The sequence below is a fragment of the Drosophila simulans genome, chromosome 2L (assembly GCF_016746395.2).
Source record: "Drosophila simulans strain w501 chromosome 2L, Prin_Dsim_3.1, whole genome shotgun sequence".
Lineage (NCBI taxonomy): Eukaryota > Metazoa > Arthropoda > Insecta > Diptera > Drosophilidae > Drosophila > Drosophila simulans.
The window spans coordinates 19,621,614-19,636,831 of NC_052520.2; the positions used below are offsets into that span (position 1 = coordinate 19,621,614).

At 44.2% G+C, this 15,218-nt stretch overlaps 1 protein-coding gene across 10 annotated transcripts in view; it reads left to right on the plus strand.

Moving 5' to 3' along the window:
* The window catches only part of LOC6732875 (protein sickie), a 150,550-nt gene that overhangs the window by 115,266 nt on the left and 20,066 nt on the right, over positions 1-15,218 (plus strand). For 5 of the 10 annotated variants that reach the window (XM_016180423.3, XM_016180419.3, XM_016180420.3 and 2 more), the window contains 6 exons: positions 2,503-3,062; positions 3,127-3,271; positions 3,329-3,631; positions 3,740-3,766; positions 5,790-6,163; positions 6,381-6,532. In XM_016180423.3, coding sequence (XP_016025601.1) covers positions 2,503-3,062; positions 3,127-3,271; positions 3,329-3,631; positions 3,740-3,766; positions 5,790-6,163; positions 6,381-6,532 — 1,561 coding nt within the window. Of the gene's footprint in view, positions 1-2,502; positions 3,063-3,126; positions 3,272-3,328; positions 3,632-3,739; positions 3,767-5,789; positions 6,164-6,380; positions 6,533-12,285; positions 12,576-15,218 lie in introns of those variants that run through there. The other 5 variants (XM_016180421.3, XM_016180417.3, XM_016180415.3 and 2 more) reach the window with 2 other exon arrangements.

Genomic DNA, 15,218 nt, shown 5'->3' on the forward strand with positions numbered 1-15,218 from the left:
ATTGCTCACTTGCTGGCAATAAAAAACGTCACAAAAGTACTCTGCATCTGCCAATTGGTTAGCCTTTCCTGATCTTTTTCGTATTAAAATCCCAAGCTGCCAAATAAGTATCAAAATTAAACTGTATTTCACTACACAGATAGGATACAGCTTTTAAAAAATATTAAGGATATTATGAATATTTTGAATCACACAAGACGAACTAATACGTCAAACAGTTCAGTAAGTAAGTGTATAAAGAGTTCGGCTTTAAGCTGCCCTCCTCTTCTTTCCATTTCGAATAATGGCTATAAATCCGCTTTCCGCTGCTCCTTTGGAATTCCCTGCTTATGACGTCTGTTCCGGAATTGGTGAGCACCAGTTTTCTTTTCCTTTTTCGACCGCCCGCAAAAAATTTATGCGCAATTTTTTGCAGAAGCTGGGCGGTGAAAAATGGAAGAAAGATGCCTCCATTGCAAAGGATCCTGTGGCTGCGCGTCATTTGTTTCCCGTTTGCCACCGCAGCGTGCGTTCAATGGAAACAGAAATTTAAGCTGAACAGAGTTTGCAGTGCACATTGAATTCGCATACTTAATCCCACTAAATAAATAAATCCAATGAACACACACACACAGTGTCCAAAAGAACGATAAATAAACATTGCATTGTATAGGATATCGCGATATGTTAATAAATAAAATAAACAAAGCCTTTGACTGGAGATGAATTCAGCACAATCAATCAATTGTTGTATGCCAGCGTTTAAGTTAACTTTAATTGAATTTAAGGGCAACGCTCATATTCGCCCGCCCATTTTGACTGATATTCCTATCGATTTCACCCACTTGCCGTTCAGAAGGCAAGTCGGGGGTCATTTGACCACCTACACTGCGATACGGCAATCGCTATTGATTTTTGCCGCCAGCTACGTACCTACGTCCCCCCATTTCCACCCCCTCCCCCTCCCCTTTCATGCATATTGAGTGCGCGACAATTTATGAGCTTTATGTGTCACTTCTGATGCCACTTTCACTGGCATTTTCAGCCCACACACCCCCCGCAACCAACACGGGACAGTCACGCATTCTTCGAGGGTATGACGAGCTGAACCCAACCCTCGGATCCAAATGGACGTCTCAGTTTCAGGGAGAATGTTGTTTTTTCCCTCCAGTTGGGTCTGAGCTGAGCTGAACTGTAATTGCTTGCTGGGGTGTAGTTGGGTTTTACGACCCAGACAGCTGTTTTCCATCGTCCTTCGGCTGCGCTCCACTTTATGGAGCCCCAAATCATAGCGTACTATTCGGGATTTCAGCACTTTAGTCGCCCGGGAAACCGCTGTGAAACGCAACACCAATTAGTTAATTTATTGGCCAGCTTTCCCCTTTGTTGTCCCATCAAATCCATCTAAATTGGTAGTTGGTTTAAATTGTTATAATTTGGTTTGATGCCAGCAGAAGCCGCATGGAATATTTGCTGTGTGATATTTTATCTTTGCAATATTTAGTTAGCCATTCAGTTTTGCATTGCGGCAGGATTCTAGGATTATTCTTAAATAGGAAAATAATAGGGGCTGAAATGAATTAAATCAATTTATCTTTATCATTTTAAACAAAAGAGGAGAATAGAGTAAAGGGATTAAATATTTCGTTATACTTTTCGTAATTATTTTAAGAAACTTTATGACGGCTTACTTAAATTCTTTTTAAGTTCCCAAAATTGGAAACTAAATTAATTAAGTTCTAGAAATTTCAGAACTCATGAGAGCACTTCGTGCTCTCGACAGCAGAATGGATTAAATGCTTTTCACATAAATAAACAACATTATTTATTGGATCACGGACACGCCCAATTAGTTTTGATATATGGCAGCCAAGCGGAGATGATACCGCCCCCATGGCGAAACAGCTTGGATTAGACATGCAATTTTCCGGCTGACTCTTGGCCGGGAGGGCCTCCCACTCTCAACCGGAATATCCTTTGTCATTTTAATTGAAAAATGTAGCCATTCCTTGAGAAGTTCCCTTCCCTGCCCGCCTCTTTCGGAACACCTCTTTCGCTAGCCACTTGCCAATTGTAATTGCGGACTGTCTGTCAGCCCCTCTGGTTAGGGTCTTTTGTTCGCCTTTGTCTCTGTCGGATGGCTTGACTTTCCGTCGTTTGAAAGGCGTTTGTTTGCCCGCTGATTTGGCCATTGTTTGACAATTTAACTCTTGAATAGAACTTTGATGTGTACATTATACAAATGTATTTTATAGTACTTAACTAGGTATATACAATCAATTTTGAGTCCTGACTTGCATAAATTAAAGATGAAATTCTTAGCGGAATGGTAATTTGTCATGGGTTCAATGTGGCGTATACTTAATGTGGGCATCCTTAACGATCTATTGTAAGCTTTTTTTCATAAATTTATGTTTATTCATTCTTTAGGGGGAAGAGAACTCATTAGCGTTTAACCCTTATATTATCGATTGCTGTTTATTACCATTAATTAAACAATCCGCTTTCTGTTGATCCTTTCAGTATTCGCAACAGTCGCGGCTCCTTGGACAGCATTGGAACCGCCGCGAACGGCAGCTCAGCGGCCAGCCAGGCCAGCTCCAGCGGCGGCTCCACCACCACCCACGCCCACAACAACAACAATAACAACAACAATAACTCGGGAGGCGGCGCTAAAATGGATGGCAGTCCCCACCATCGGCCAGGATCTCGAAATGGGCGCGATAACTGGAGCAAAATGCCGGAACCGCTCAACGGCCAGAAAGTGGAGAAGTCGGACAAGTCGTCGCCATCACGTCGCAGTATGGGCGGCGGTGGGAGTGGCAGTTCCTCCAAGCAGGGATCGCCCTCCTCCTCCTCGCGCACCAAGGGCGTTCCGCCCAGTTTTGGCTACGTAAAGCGGGCCAACGGCAGCATCGCCTCCACCGCCGAGCAGCAGAACATCGCCATGATGATGGCCGCCGGTGGAGCGGCAGCCAATGGTCTGCCCTGCGGACGCACCGCTCATGTATCGGCGGTTCCGCGGACCGCCAGCGGTCGCAAGGTTGCCGGTGGCACCCAAACCCTGCCCAATGACATGAACAGTGAGTATCAGTAAATGAACATGTAAATTTTATGTTGTTAAAAATGCATTTTACCCTTTCATAGAGCTGCCCCCGAATACTCAGCATCGCAGCTTTTCCTTGACCGGACCAACAGCCACTCAACTGAGTCAGTCGATTAGGGAGCGACTGGCCACCGGATCACACAGCCTACCAAAGCCAGGCAGCGATCTGCACGTATTTCAGCACAGGTATGCAAATGTATTCAGATAAAAGGCATATAATTACTTACAATTTATCCAATGCAGAATATCCAATCGTGGAGGATCTCGTCACGACGGATCACTGTCCGATACGCAAACTTACGCCGAGGTCAAGCCAGAATATAGCTCATACGCCATGTGGCTCAAGCACAGCAATACGGCTGGCAGTCGGCTGTCCGACGGCGAGTCCGTGGAGCAGCTGCAGATTGGATCCCCGGCGATGACCCGACATGGTCACAAGATGATACACAATCGGTCCGGAGGACCGGGTCAGATGGCGGGTCAAATGTCGGGCAATGAGTCGCCCTATGTCCAAAGTCCGCGTATGAATCGCAGCAATAGCATAAGGTTGGTCTTGTTTCAATAACAGGGTTTTAAGCTCTCCCTTCCTGCATGAATGTATCTGTATCTCTACTTTTCTCTTTTCCCTCTGTAAATCTGGTTATCCTTGAACAGCTACTTGAAAGAAAGGACATATCCAAGGTGACCATAGAGTTTTAGCACACGAAACATTTTTGCATATCATCTGAAAACTTTTCATCGCGTCACTATTATGATAAACAATCAGCAATAGTTTAACATATTTTAGCCACACACTTGCATTTTATATGTTGCATGCTTATTATCTAAATAAGTTTATCTAAGCACCAAAACATCAGTTGAGTTGTAGACTTTAATAATGCAACTCTATTGGGTTTTTAATCTTCAGTGGTACTTAGTTTATAATTATTTTGTGTGCTTATATTCAATGTGTTATTGTGGACTGACTTTATCACAACACACACTAATGTCAAGAATGCCCTTATATAAAATATCGACTACCACACAAGCAAACTTTTTTTTGCCTGTCAGCTGTATTTTACTTTTTCCTCTCCCTTAAATATGCAAACAATTTTTGGTATTCCTGTTTTATACCATCAGAAAGCCAAGCGAACTTACCTTCGACTTGCAGCCTCCATGTCGCCAGGACATATGCTTGTTTTTCCACATGTCGCTCTGCATATTTAAAGGATTCACTTAAAGCCCGAAAACTGTGAAGGGCGACACGCCCAGTTATTTAAAGAGCAAAGTTTTCCGATATTCTGGCGCTTGGGCAGGTTGTCGCCAACAGACAATGTGAAAGCTCGTTGGCAAAACGAGTTGGGAAAACCATTCAAAAAAAACATGAAAACCCCAAAGGGCAAATGGAAAGCGAAAAAACAAAGAGGAGTCTGCTAGCTCGGAGGTGTTGTTGATGGCCAGATTATTATTTGACATGTCAATAGGTTTGTGAACCCCGACTTGGCAAGGGTGCAGATGAACTTCATCGCTTTTTCCTGGCTGCCTCGTCAGCGAGTTTAGGACTGCGGTCGATTCTCGGTGGCCAAGTGCTTAATTGAAATGTGTTCCACTGCGGCAAAAAGTTCAACAATTTTTGAAACACAAGTCAGCTCTTAAAGTCAATCATTTCAACTTTGAGTTCATTTAGTAGATATCAACACTAGTATGAATATGCGTTCAAGAAATAATGTCACAATCATCAAATTCACTCAAGTATATCAAATATTTACACATTCCCGGATCCTTGCTAGCCCACTTAGATAGCCCCAATCTACTTTTCCAGTTTATATGTGCCTTCGCTTTCAAGGCTTCGACATCAATTATGCAATAGGAAGTGTGGAAAGGATTGTGCCAGGGGAAGTGGAAGCCCTCGAAACCAGTTCGGTGGCTTGTTATCAAATTTTACACTGCCATTCACACACCCAAAGTTTGTGGCAAATAGCCCCAGAGAAAACCGACAGCTCTCACCACCAAAAGCAAACAACTGAGCCCACCCGCACCGAGGGGCGCCCACTTGACGTATACGTAATATTAGATTTGCATGCGAAATGCCATTAATGTCACAGTTATCAGAGCCAGGCGAGTGGACACGACTGGATGGACCAGCCCCCATCCTTTTCCGGAATCCTTTTCTGTTTGTGGAGCGGTCATTGTGTGAGCTTTTAGAAATCTCTGCATTTTATGACAATTTGTCTAGGGACTTAAACGCAACGATGGCTCCACCCAATAGCCTTATCATTCAGATGCACAGTGGCCGCAACCAATTTGTAACAGAATTAAACGGAAATGGGGGCCTTTTTCAGGGGAGGAGACCGAAGTGTTCATTTCTCATAATGAAATCGGACTCATAAAGTTGACAAACGCGGCGGAAATTTGCATCTGTCTGACCACATTTACCCATCACAATAGTGATCTAAATCGAGATGTACGTACAGCGATATGCATGAAAATAGAAGTGGCATTATTTGGTAAATCCTCTGAAAATCCTTTTAAATATTAAACAATATGCGCTTTTGTGTTGGGTGTTTCATTTGCTGTGTCTTTCCATGAGCTTATGATTGCTTAGGATGCTAATGCTACATACTTATTATCACGCCTTGGTCCATTTCAGTATGCTTTTGATTCATTCACGCACTCATTCAATGTCACATTAGCGCCACACGATACTAATGAGATTCCATTTCAGATCGACGAAATCCGAGAAGATGTATCCCTCGATGATGAGTCGTGCTGGGGAGGTGGAAATCGAGCCCTACTACTGCCTGCCCGTGGGCACCAACGGTGTGCTAACGGCCCAAATGGCAGCTGCCATGGCTGCTCAATCGCAGGCGGCCCAGGGGAATCCCGGCGTGGGCGTTAACGTGGGGGGCGTGGCCTGGAGCCAGCCCACCTCGCCCACCCCCCTCGCCCGCGGCCCATTCAACACGGCGGCAGGTGCATCGGTGCTATCGCCCACCCATGGATCCACATCGGCCGCAGGACTCGTGGGTCCTGGCGGAGGAGCTGGTGGTGGTGCAATGGTCGGGCATCGGCTGACATATCCCAAGAAGAATGACGAAGGTGAGATTACACTCAAAAAAAAAAAAAAAGATTCCAGCATTGAACTGAATATCTGACTATATATGCTGAAGTCATACAAACAAATCCATTGAATATATAATTATATTCAGATTTAAAAAGCGGAAAAAAGGAACTTTTGCTCAATATTTAATGGGCTTCTTTAAGTGCAGGCTTAAGAGCAGATTAATGCAACTTTGCCGTTCTGTTTCCTTTTCAGTTCACGGCAGTGCCGCCTCCTTGCTGTCCGGAGGCAGTTCCCTATACGGAAACGCGGAGGAGCGACAGGCGCACGAAATCCGGAGGCTGAAGCGCGAGCTGCAGGATGCCCGGGATCAGGTGCTCAGCCTGAGCAGCCAGCTGTCAACCAATGTGAGTACTCCGTTTAAGTTCAGATGAATTGTGAGTGCAGTCGAATCCTTCTGCTCGGCTAAACTTGCTGCCAGAACTTACTGACAGCCTAAGATACTTTTGGTGTCATTCGTTATCACCTGAAACGTTTTCATGAGCCAAAGGCATTTTTCCTTTCCTCTAAAAGTTGCGAGCACTGAAATAAGTTATTATTGAAATATATATCAAATTTACATACTTACTATAGATCAGAGTAGCCGCATTGTATTTATTTCCCAACACATTTTCAAAGCAATTTATTTTGATTAAAACTCGACCTTTCACCACTCTTATTGGCAGGGTCGTATAGTTCTTGCCTTATTTCCTTAACGATCCGAAAAGCATGCTGGGGAATACGCTGAATCGAAATGGCCACTTGCCACTGCAACAAAAGTCACCTGAATAAATTACGAAAATAGGGAGAATTCGTGGCCTCCTAATCTGGCCCACCGCATCTTTTATGGTTGAGCCTCGTCGTCTGCATTGTGCCCGGCCATTAATTTAAGTGGTTATGCCGTGTACTTTGGGCCACAATTTATTTGGTTTCGCAGCTGTTGCAACATTTTGCGCATTTTCATGGCCTACGCGGAGGCGCGCTGGCGAAAAAATGTGGCAACTGGCTGCTCCACCGCCTTCCCTCTGCTTTCCCCTCCAGAATGGCGTGCCAAAAGCTGTGCGCTCTGAAAGATTCATTCGCCTCCCTTATCAAACAGTCAGCTTGCATTCAACTTTTCCGCCAAGTCGCCTTCCGTCATATCCCATTTAAGATGCCCGATACACGAAAAACAACTAATGAAAGTTTCCTGTATTTATATAAAATATTTTCACATATAAATCAATTCAATTTCAGCAATGAAATACTTATTAAGAATTTCTCAATTTGAAGTGCAATTAAACGCACATATATCTGCACTGCATCGTCTTAGAGCTGCAAACGTTGCTGCTTTTGTTCAACGATTTCATTCGGGTTTCTTCCAGTGTAAGGACTAAACGACTGAGACTGTGACTGTCTATGAAATGGTGTGTGTGCGTGCTGTCAACAGAAGTCACGCAAAAGTCTGATAAACTTCCGCGGCAGACAAAAGTACTTGAGAGGCGGAGACCAAGTTTTGCCTACTTTTGGGCGACTTTTTTTTGATGAACCTCCCTGCATGTGGGGCTGAAATTGATTTCATTTACAAATTTCTTGCCAACAATTTTCATTTGAAAATAAAACAAAGTTTAAATTGCATTCCGTCAGGGAGAGAGCAGCCATTGTACACTTTATGCCTGTCTACATTGTAAAATCGCTATAAAGTATTTTATAGCCAGTACCCCAAGCCACCCAGCCACCCACACCTTTCGCCATCAAATTTATCGGGGCCAGACAGGCAGACAACATAAATCTCTTATTTTTCCACACTTTCCACAGCTCCGCCGCTCCAGCAGCTCCAAGTGGGTGGGTATGGGAAAGTCTGGGGCCAAGGTCAAGGCGTACGTGTAAATCGCCAGAAATGGCCTTTACGGATTCGACGACGATTTGATGGACAGAAACTTTAAGTTGATTGCAACTTTTGCCAATTTTCCCCAACATTTTCCATTCTCGCACTTGGCGGCGGAGCGGAGAACCTTCGGCTGCCCAGCTGCCATAAAAGTGCAAACAATGTGGAAGCAAAGAATAATTGCAATGGAGTTATGCCGGCTGGAATCTCTCCCAGCTGATATGGTCTGATATGCGGTCTGGATCCGAGTCTGGTTGGTTAAGTGGATTAGGTGCTTGGGTGGGGAAAAGTGGAAAGAAAATGGGTCGCCCCAGCATGATTTATCTGCGAGTGGGTTGAGCAGAGGAGTACATTTACCATAATGCGAAAACTTGAGCCAGATTCCCAGCTGGCTGGTCAAACTTTCCACCAATGTGATCACACCTAAGATGCGAAACTGACAGATTGCGATTATTTATACGCCGGTGAAGGAAAACTATATTTTCTGAATTCTATCTGCTAGCAAAGTTCTATATCTTTTAAGCATAATGTGTAATGAATATAGAACCATTTTTTTAAAGTAAGATGAGGAATGAACGAAGACCCTTCTGCAAACGTTTCTTTTCCTATTCAATTAGGTTGGCAAATACCAACAAGTTTGTGCTTTAAAAAAGTTCAAAAACGACTTACAGTTTCAAGTGGATCTGGGATTCCTAACTACAGTTTTGCTACTGCTACTTCTTTGGCATTTCAAACCCCCTTGGCTCATCGTCCAATGCGGATTAAAAACTTTTTAATTGCCCATTGACTTTGATGTCGTTTCTTTTGGCTTTCCCTGCCATTGTCTTGGTCTTGGCCAAAGTTGCCTGCGTTAATTAAATTTCTGCCAGGGCCCATAATGGCATGGATGCCGATATGTCGCTCCCGCACTTCCTCAGTACGTCGTCTATCGATCTAGTTGAGCCTCCTCAGTCCACATGCAACGCCAGTCTGTCAGCAGTTTTGCCGCATATTATTTGCCATTGGCTTTTTGTATTACGAGTATTTTTTATTGACAGACGCCCGTTGTGGAGGCTTCGACGTCATGAAATTTCACTTTGCGGTAGTTGGGAAAAAATAAACTGAAGCTTCCACACATCGGCAGTTGGTTTGGTTTTTCGCATTTGCTCGAGGAAATTGAGATGTGGATGGGGCACTGAAAGTCTGACAATGCAGTTTGTGAACTTTTTGCAATGCTCTCGAGATGTGCGCTTAAATATGGGTAGTTTCAGGAGCATTGGGAATATTTTTGGATCTCTGCCCTTTAATTTTGCAAGTTTTACACTTATTCCAAAAGTTGTTATATAAACGCGAACAGTTTGCTTTAGTTTTTGATGCCGGTTTATGCTTCTGTATAAATTCATTTAATTTAACTCCAAGAAGTCACTTTCCCCGGATTCGCTTTACCTTTTCCAACTCTAGTCTCAGCCAATCCCCCACGCGAATATCCCTTTTTTATGACCCAGCGCACCCCTTCCCCGTTTTCCTTATCAGCCTGAGCTTTATGGTAGTTTATAATACGCTTTATTCAAACGCTCTCGCATAAAACCCAAACAGCTTATAAAACTTCCAACCTACATCAACTTTAAACAGCTTTCGACTCAGTCGAACTCCATTCAGTTCGTGCCCCCCGCCACACTTTCGGTGTAGGAAAACACCAATTGAGCAATCTTATCATTGACCATAAATACTAAGCCACAACAAAAACATCAACATGAAGCTACGAAACTGGGCAACCGCCACGCAACGCGCCCATTTATCACGCACTCGAAACTGACCCAAGTGACCGGGGGCACAGACATGGGACAGAACGGCCCCATGCATCCCAGTGTAATAACACTAAAAGCGTGATGGAGCCCCCGAACAACCCCACAAACTATTCCCCCTCCCCCACGCCCCTGCGATAAGACAAAGGGGAATAACTATAACAGATTAGACGGATCGCCTGAAGCGCCACAACTCGCGCCAAATCTCGGAACTACTGCCAGATGACTCTATCCGGACCGATTGAGATAAAGATACGAATGGTAGAGACAGAAGAGGTTACTAGAATATGGAATATAGAATATAGGATAAGTGCAGGCGAATGTTTTATATTTGCTGGCCCACAATTTAATTGATTTGATCTTTGAAGAGAGCGCACTTGAAAGTATTAGGAGGAATGTGAACTTTTGTTCAGCAGCTTGATTCATATTTGTTTATCTACGTATTCTTTTTCTAAATTTAGTGCAAATAGCATCTCGCTTAATTTACCCTTTAGGTGACCCTTGCTTGCCAACTGAGCAATAGACTAAATTGCTTAATGGGTGGTTTTGATTGTCTCAAGTAAGAAATAAGACATGAAATTCAGGTTCATGCTCATGAGTAGTTCATGCTAGAAACCTACTTTTAAGTGGCTATAATGACTTATTAAACTAATGTATTGCTCTTTTTCTTTCAGGTAAGTAAAACTCACCAGTTGTTGTCTTTCAAATGTATGCACTGAGTATGTATGGGTATGTAGATGTTACTATTAAAACAATTCAACGTGGGTAGTTTATAAGCAATTTATTTCTATTGTGTGTCTGCTCTCATTGTAATATGAAAATTCCCTTTAATATCGAAGTTCATGGCATATTTATAATACTCCCATCTAATAAGTAGTATTTTACCACTCGAGCATGAAATCAATTCCACGCCGCTATTACTATTTTCCACAAATAAGCCATTCCGGATATATGCCACTGGGTAGGCCAACAGCAGTTAAACTAATGCCAAGTCGGCGATTTATGCTGAATGCCGCCAAAAGTCGGCGACAAATGGGGATGGGAGGAGCTCCAGAGGCAACAACCCGACTTCATCTTGATTGGCGATAATCAATCATTTTTCAGCGACCGCCCACTAGACTCGTTAAGCGCACCACCCGGCGAAGTTTTAGCAGCTCTATTATGTCCCAGTCCCTGGGACTTGGCCTCCATGCGAGACTTCGAAAGCATAAAAGTATGTGCAGACATTTCTTTGGTGGCGCCGCCGAGTCTCGCCCCAAAAATAAACGACATTGGGCGCTGTGCGTCCCCACCGGGTTGTCCTTCACTTTGGCCTTACGACCGGCCACAAAACAGAAAACTCAAATTTGCAATTTTTTCCACTTTGCCAGTCGTCCTGCCATCCTGGCCGCCAAGGAAGCTGCGTCTGTAATTTTTTCGCTCTGCATAGTTGTGCGCACATCTAAATAAGGGGTCGTCGATGGGGCAGACGCCTGCGACACGGTCCGCAAAAACATACGTATCCTTCGGCGGTGGCGCCACACTGGCGCCTGACTCTGGTCGCCGGCAGTCCTGCAGGATACTCCGGATCAGGGCATGCCTGCTGCCCAAATCCCCTGCGTAGCTCGGAATGTTTGGCTTGTCTCCATGAGGAAATAAGTACTTGCATTAAGGACCATTTATCACTCAAAAAAGTGCATATTATAAATAAAGTTGGATGACTTAAAAAAAGTATATAATTAGGTATCGTTGTTAGGATCGTGTAATTTGTAAGTACTTTCCAAATAAATATTTTACAAACTCAAGTACTAAAAACCAAATAAAGTTATCAATAATTAACACATGAAACATAAAGATATTAAAACCCTTTTTGAAATTATTATAGATCCCTTGTGTGTTAATTTATACCTCCTTTTCGTGAGCAATGTCGAGTTCAAAGCCAACGTAATTATAGTAATTCAGTTTTTTCACACGATTGGGTACAGGAATGTAGGGTCTATTCTCAGGATGTGACTTCCGCATCGCGTGTTATCCCATGTCCTGTGAACTGCACGTAGCGCCCCTGAAAATCGAAAGACCCGGCCTTCAGGGCATCCACCCCCTCCGCTTTGTTTTCCCTTTGGAGTCTGTTATTTGTTTTGTCGCCGACAAGGCGGCGTCACTTCCCAGCTGCTGCTGCTGCGCAGTCGACGTCGCGGCAGGAGCAGTTGCCAAAGGATTTTTGGAGTCGAGTCGAGTGTGTCATATTCAGTTCCGCGTTTGAAGTCGATGCACACGCACCAGGATTCGGAGTTACCAGGGTATCGATCTTGGAGCTCCACTGCAGATCGCAATCAGTTTACTCACGTCCTAGTACTAAAAGATACTGAAGACTTTGCCAACTTGAAGTTCCTTTTGCTAGACCACAAAACGAAAAACGAATTTAAAAGTGAGCGAATCGGTAAAAACGAACGCAAACGAACGCGAACGCGAACACGAACACGAACGAGCGCAACTGATCTTGCTCAATATCGGCGGGCTCAGTTCCCATCCGACTGCCAGCGGAGCAGCACGTACTGACGCACGTACTGACGGGTGTATCTGAACCCAGAAGCGGAGTATCTGACGGGTGTTTTTTTCGAGCGGGTGTATCTGCAGTGCGTGATCGCTGGCGGCTGTTTGCCCAACTGATTACCGAAGTGTTGCGCGAAGTGAAGTGAAGATTTGTGAGAAATACAACAGAATTACGCGGGCCAATAGGTTCATTGAGCAGAGCTCCAATGCTCCGGCTATAAATAAATGGTAAAACGCCAAAGCCAAATGAGAAACGTGTTTGTGACGTGCAAAAACAAAAAACGCCTTGAAATGAATGGATACGAATTTGTGTTTCAAACCGGTCAGCAAAAGTTCTCCCACTAAAAACTGCTGACACAGAAAGATAACACAGAAGAGTTCACCTACAATTGCTTAAATTAAGAGGCACGCAGCGAGATAAAAACTGATAAGCAGATAAACAAACATTGCAATACAAATTAACCACGCGGAAGCTGCGCCACAAACTATATATTGTTCATTGCCTGGGTGTCCCATTCCCAGGGTATATACATATGTACAGATGTATCTGATTCCCAGGGAGAGTTGCTGCTATAAAGTTACTCGTCACCAGAGCCACGCGAATAATTGCAAAATCAGCAAAACACTTAAGGGGCACCGGGGCAAAATCCGCCATATCAGCTGCCTCACTCTGACACTTTTCTCCTTTCCCCATTTATTTGTTTTCTTTTCATCCACCAAAATAGCTACAAATTAAACTGGCTCCATGGGGATTTGCATAGGTGCAGGGAGATGTGCAACAATGGCCAAAACGCTTAATGGAGCATGTCGAAATGCGATGGGCGAGTTGCTGAGTTCAGTTCTACACATGGAAGTGATGAAAAGGTTGACTCAGTGGCGTAGAGTGGCAAAGGGGGCTTTTCTTAAGATACAACTAGAAGTATAGATACATACATAGTTCATTTGCATGTTTGTGCCACATGAAAACATACCTTTGCTTATCATCTACTCCATTAGTGCCACCACCAGCTTCAACTGCTTACAAGCAATATCACTTTATGATCTGTATAGCGGACCGTAAATCACCCCCTAACCACGTCCATGTCCCCTGCAATTGAACCGCACAGTAGCCTACACACAAATTGCACAAACATGTCAAAAAGGGGAACCGAAAATACGGGGTTAATAAAAGACTGTCTGCTGTATTGTGGAGTTTTATTAGGTTTTCTGTTCGTCGCAGTTGTGCAGCTTATAGTTATTCCCACCGAAAGTGGAGTATTTTTTTGGCCAGCGGATTGCATTTCAAAACGCTGGTGGGAAATGCTTTACGATGTTGCCAAATTTCAGCCACGTAAATAGTCCTTTGTTTTCTCTGATTTCCCGCTAATGACTTCGATTCAACATCTCACAAACCAAAAAAAAAAATGTAAACGAATCAGCGCTGACTGTACTGCTTGATGTAAGTTGTGTGGCATCGTTCAGAATGATCCAGGGAAACTCCCTCACGGATCTCCCTCGCATATGGGCTCTCTGTTTTCCGGGCAGCTGTCCCACTTTTCGGGAGGTGACACCCTCCCTCACGATTTTTCCACATTTCGCGTCGCGTGTGTGCGTGGAAAGCGATCAATTAAAATCGGGGAAAGGAGACAAAGGGAATTATACTCGCACGGTTCCCATCATTCCATTCATCCCTATATCCTGTGAAGTATTTGTAATAAATTCTTATTGGAGGGGAGATACAAACAGCACACTCAAGGAAAACAATTTATGAGCCTTGACTTTCCACTTACAAAAAAAAAAGAAGGAACTCAGGGTCGTAGCCTCTCAAAATATTTTAATTGAGAGAATATTGCAATTAATTATGCTGTTATTCCAGCGAACTTTTTGCCAGCATCCTTGATGAAGATTGATTTTTGCAACGACGCCGCTGCTGCGCATAAATTTTCACGCGCAGCTAATCAAAATTAGTCATGCCTGAAAATCGGAGAAGGTGGAGTCCATCGGGGGTGGGGGAAAGGAAAATTAGTTTTTAATTTGTAATTTTTCGCACACCGACAGGAGTCAACTTTGATGTTGCTTTTGATTTCTAATAGCCGTTTCTCTTTGAACTGCTCGGCCGGCGAGAAAGTGTGAAAATCGTCGAAGGAAAACTGCTCAAGTTTTCCAGTTCAATTAGCCGCCTCGGATCGCCGCCGATCGCACAAGTCCATAACAATTTCCGGCCAAGCGATCGATGAGCAGCCCGAGATACACATGTTAGCAGCAGCTATCAGGAAAGTATCGGGAAAGTATCGCAAAAGTATCCCAAGATCGCCAGCCTTTCTCTGAAGACCCCGACTTGCCTGAGCCGATATAAAGGCAGCAATTTTGCTCACTTTTCTGTGATTGAAGTACTCTGGAAATGGCAGTGTCTACTCCAATTTTGTTTGTCGAGAGTTGAGTTGCCGTCGCTTGAATCGAGGAAGAGGAAAACGATGTCAAATGCCTGCAACTCAACCGACTTTGGATGCCGCCAAACAGTCTGTCTCCATCTGGCAGTATACGTATGTCGCCCTGTCGGGTGATTTGCATTTCCCCGTGTTTGATGTAAATGCCATGTAAATATTTGATCAGCCCGGTAAACATATGTGCACTGCACACAGGGCCAGCCCAGAATCACTTAAAGAAATGGGTTGGAAGACCGCGGCAAGGGGCACTTAATTAATGGGCGAATTTTATGAGCGGACCCGCGGACCTGTGACCCGCATCGATATGCCTGCTACTGTTCGGGCTAATGACCGCCGAAATCCCAGACATCGGGACCCAGGGCGCCTGTCCGGCATACTTAAGTAGAGTCCCGTTGAGGCGCTACCTGTTCTGCCCACCAGCGATTGGGAGGGTCGGGCTTAAAGG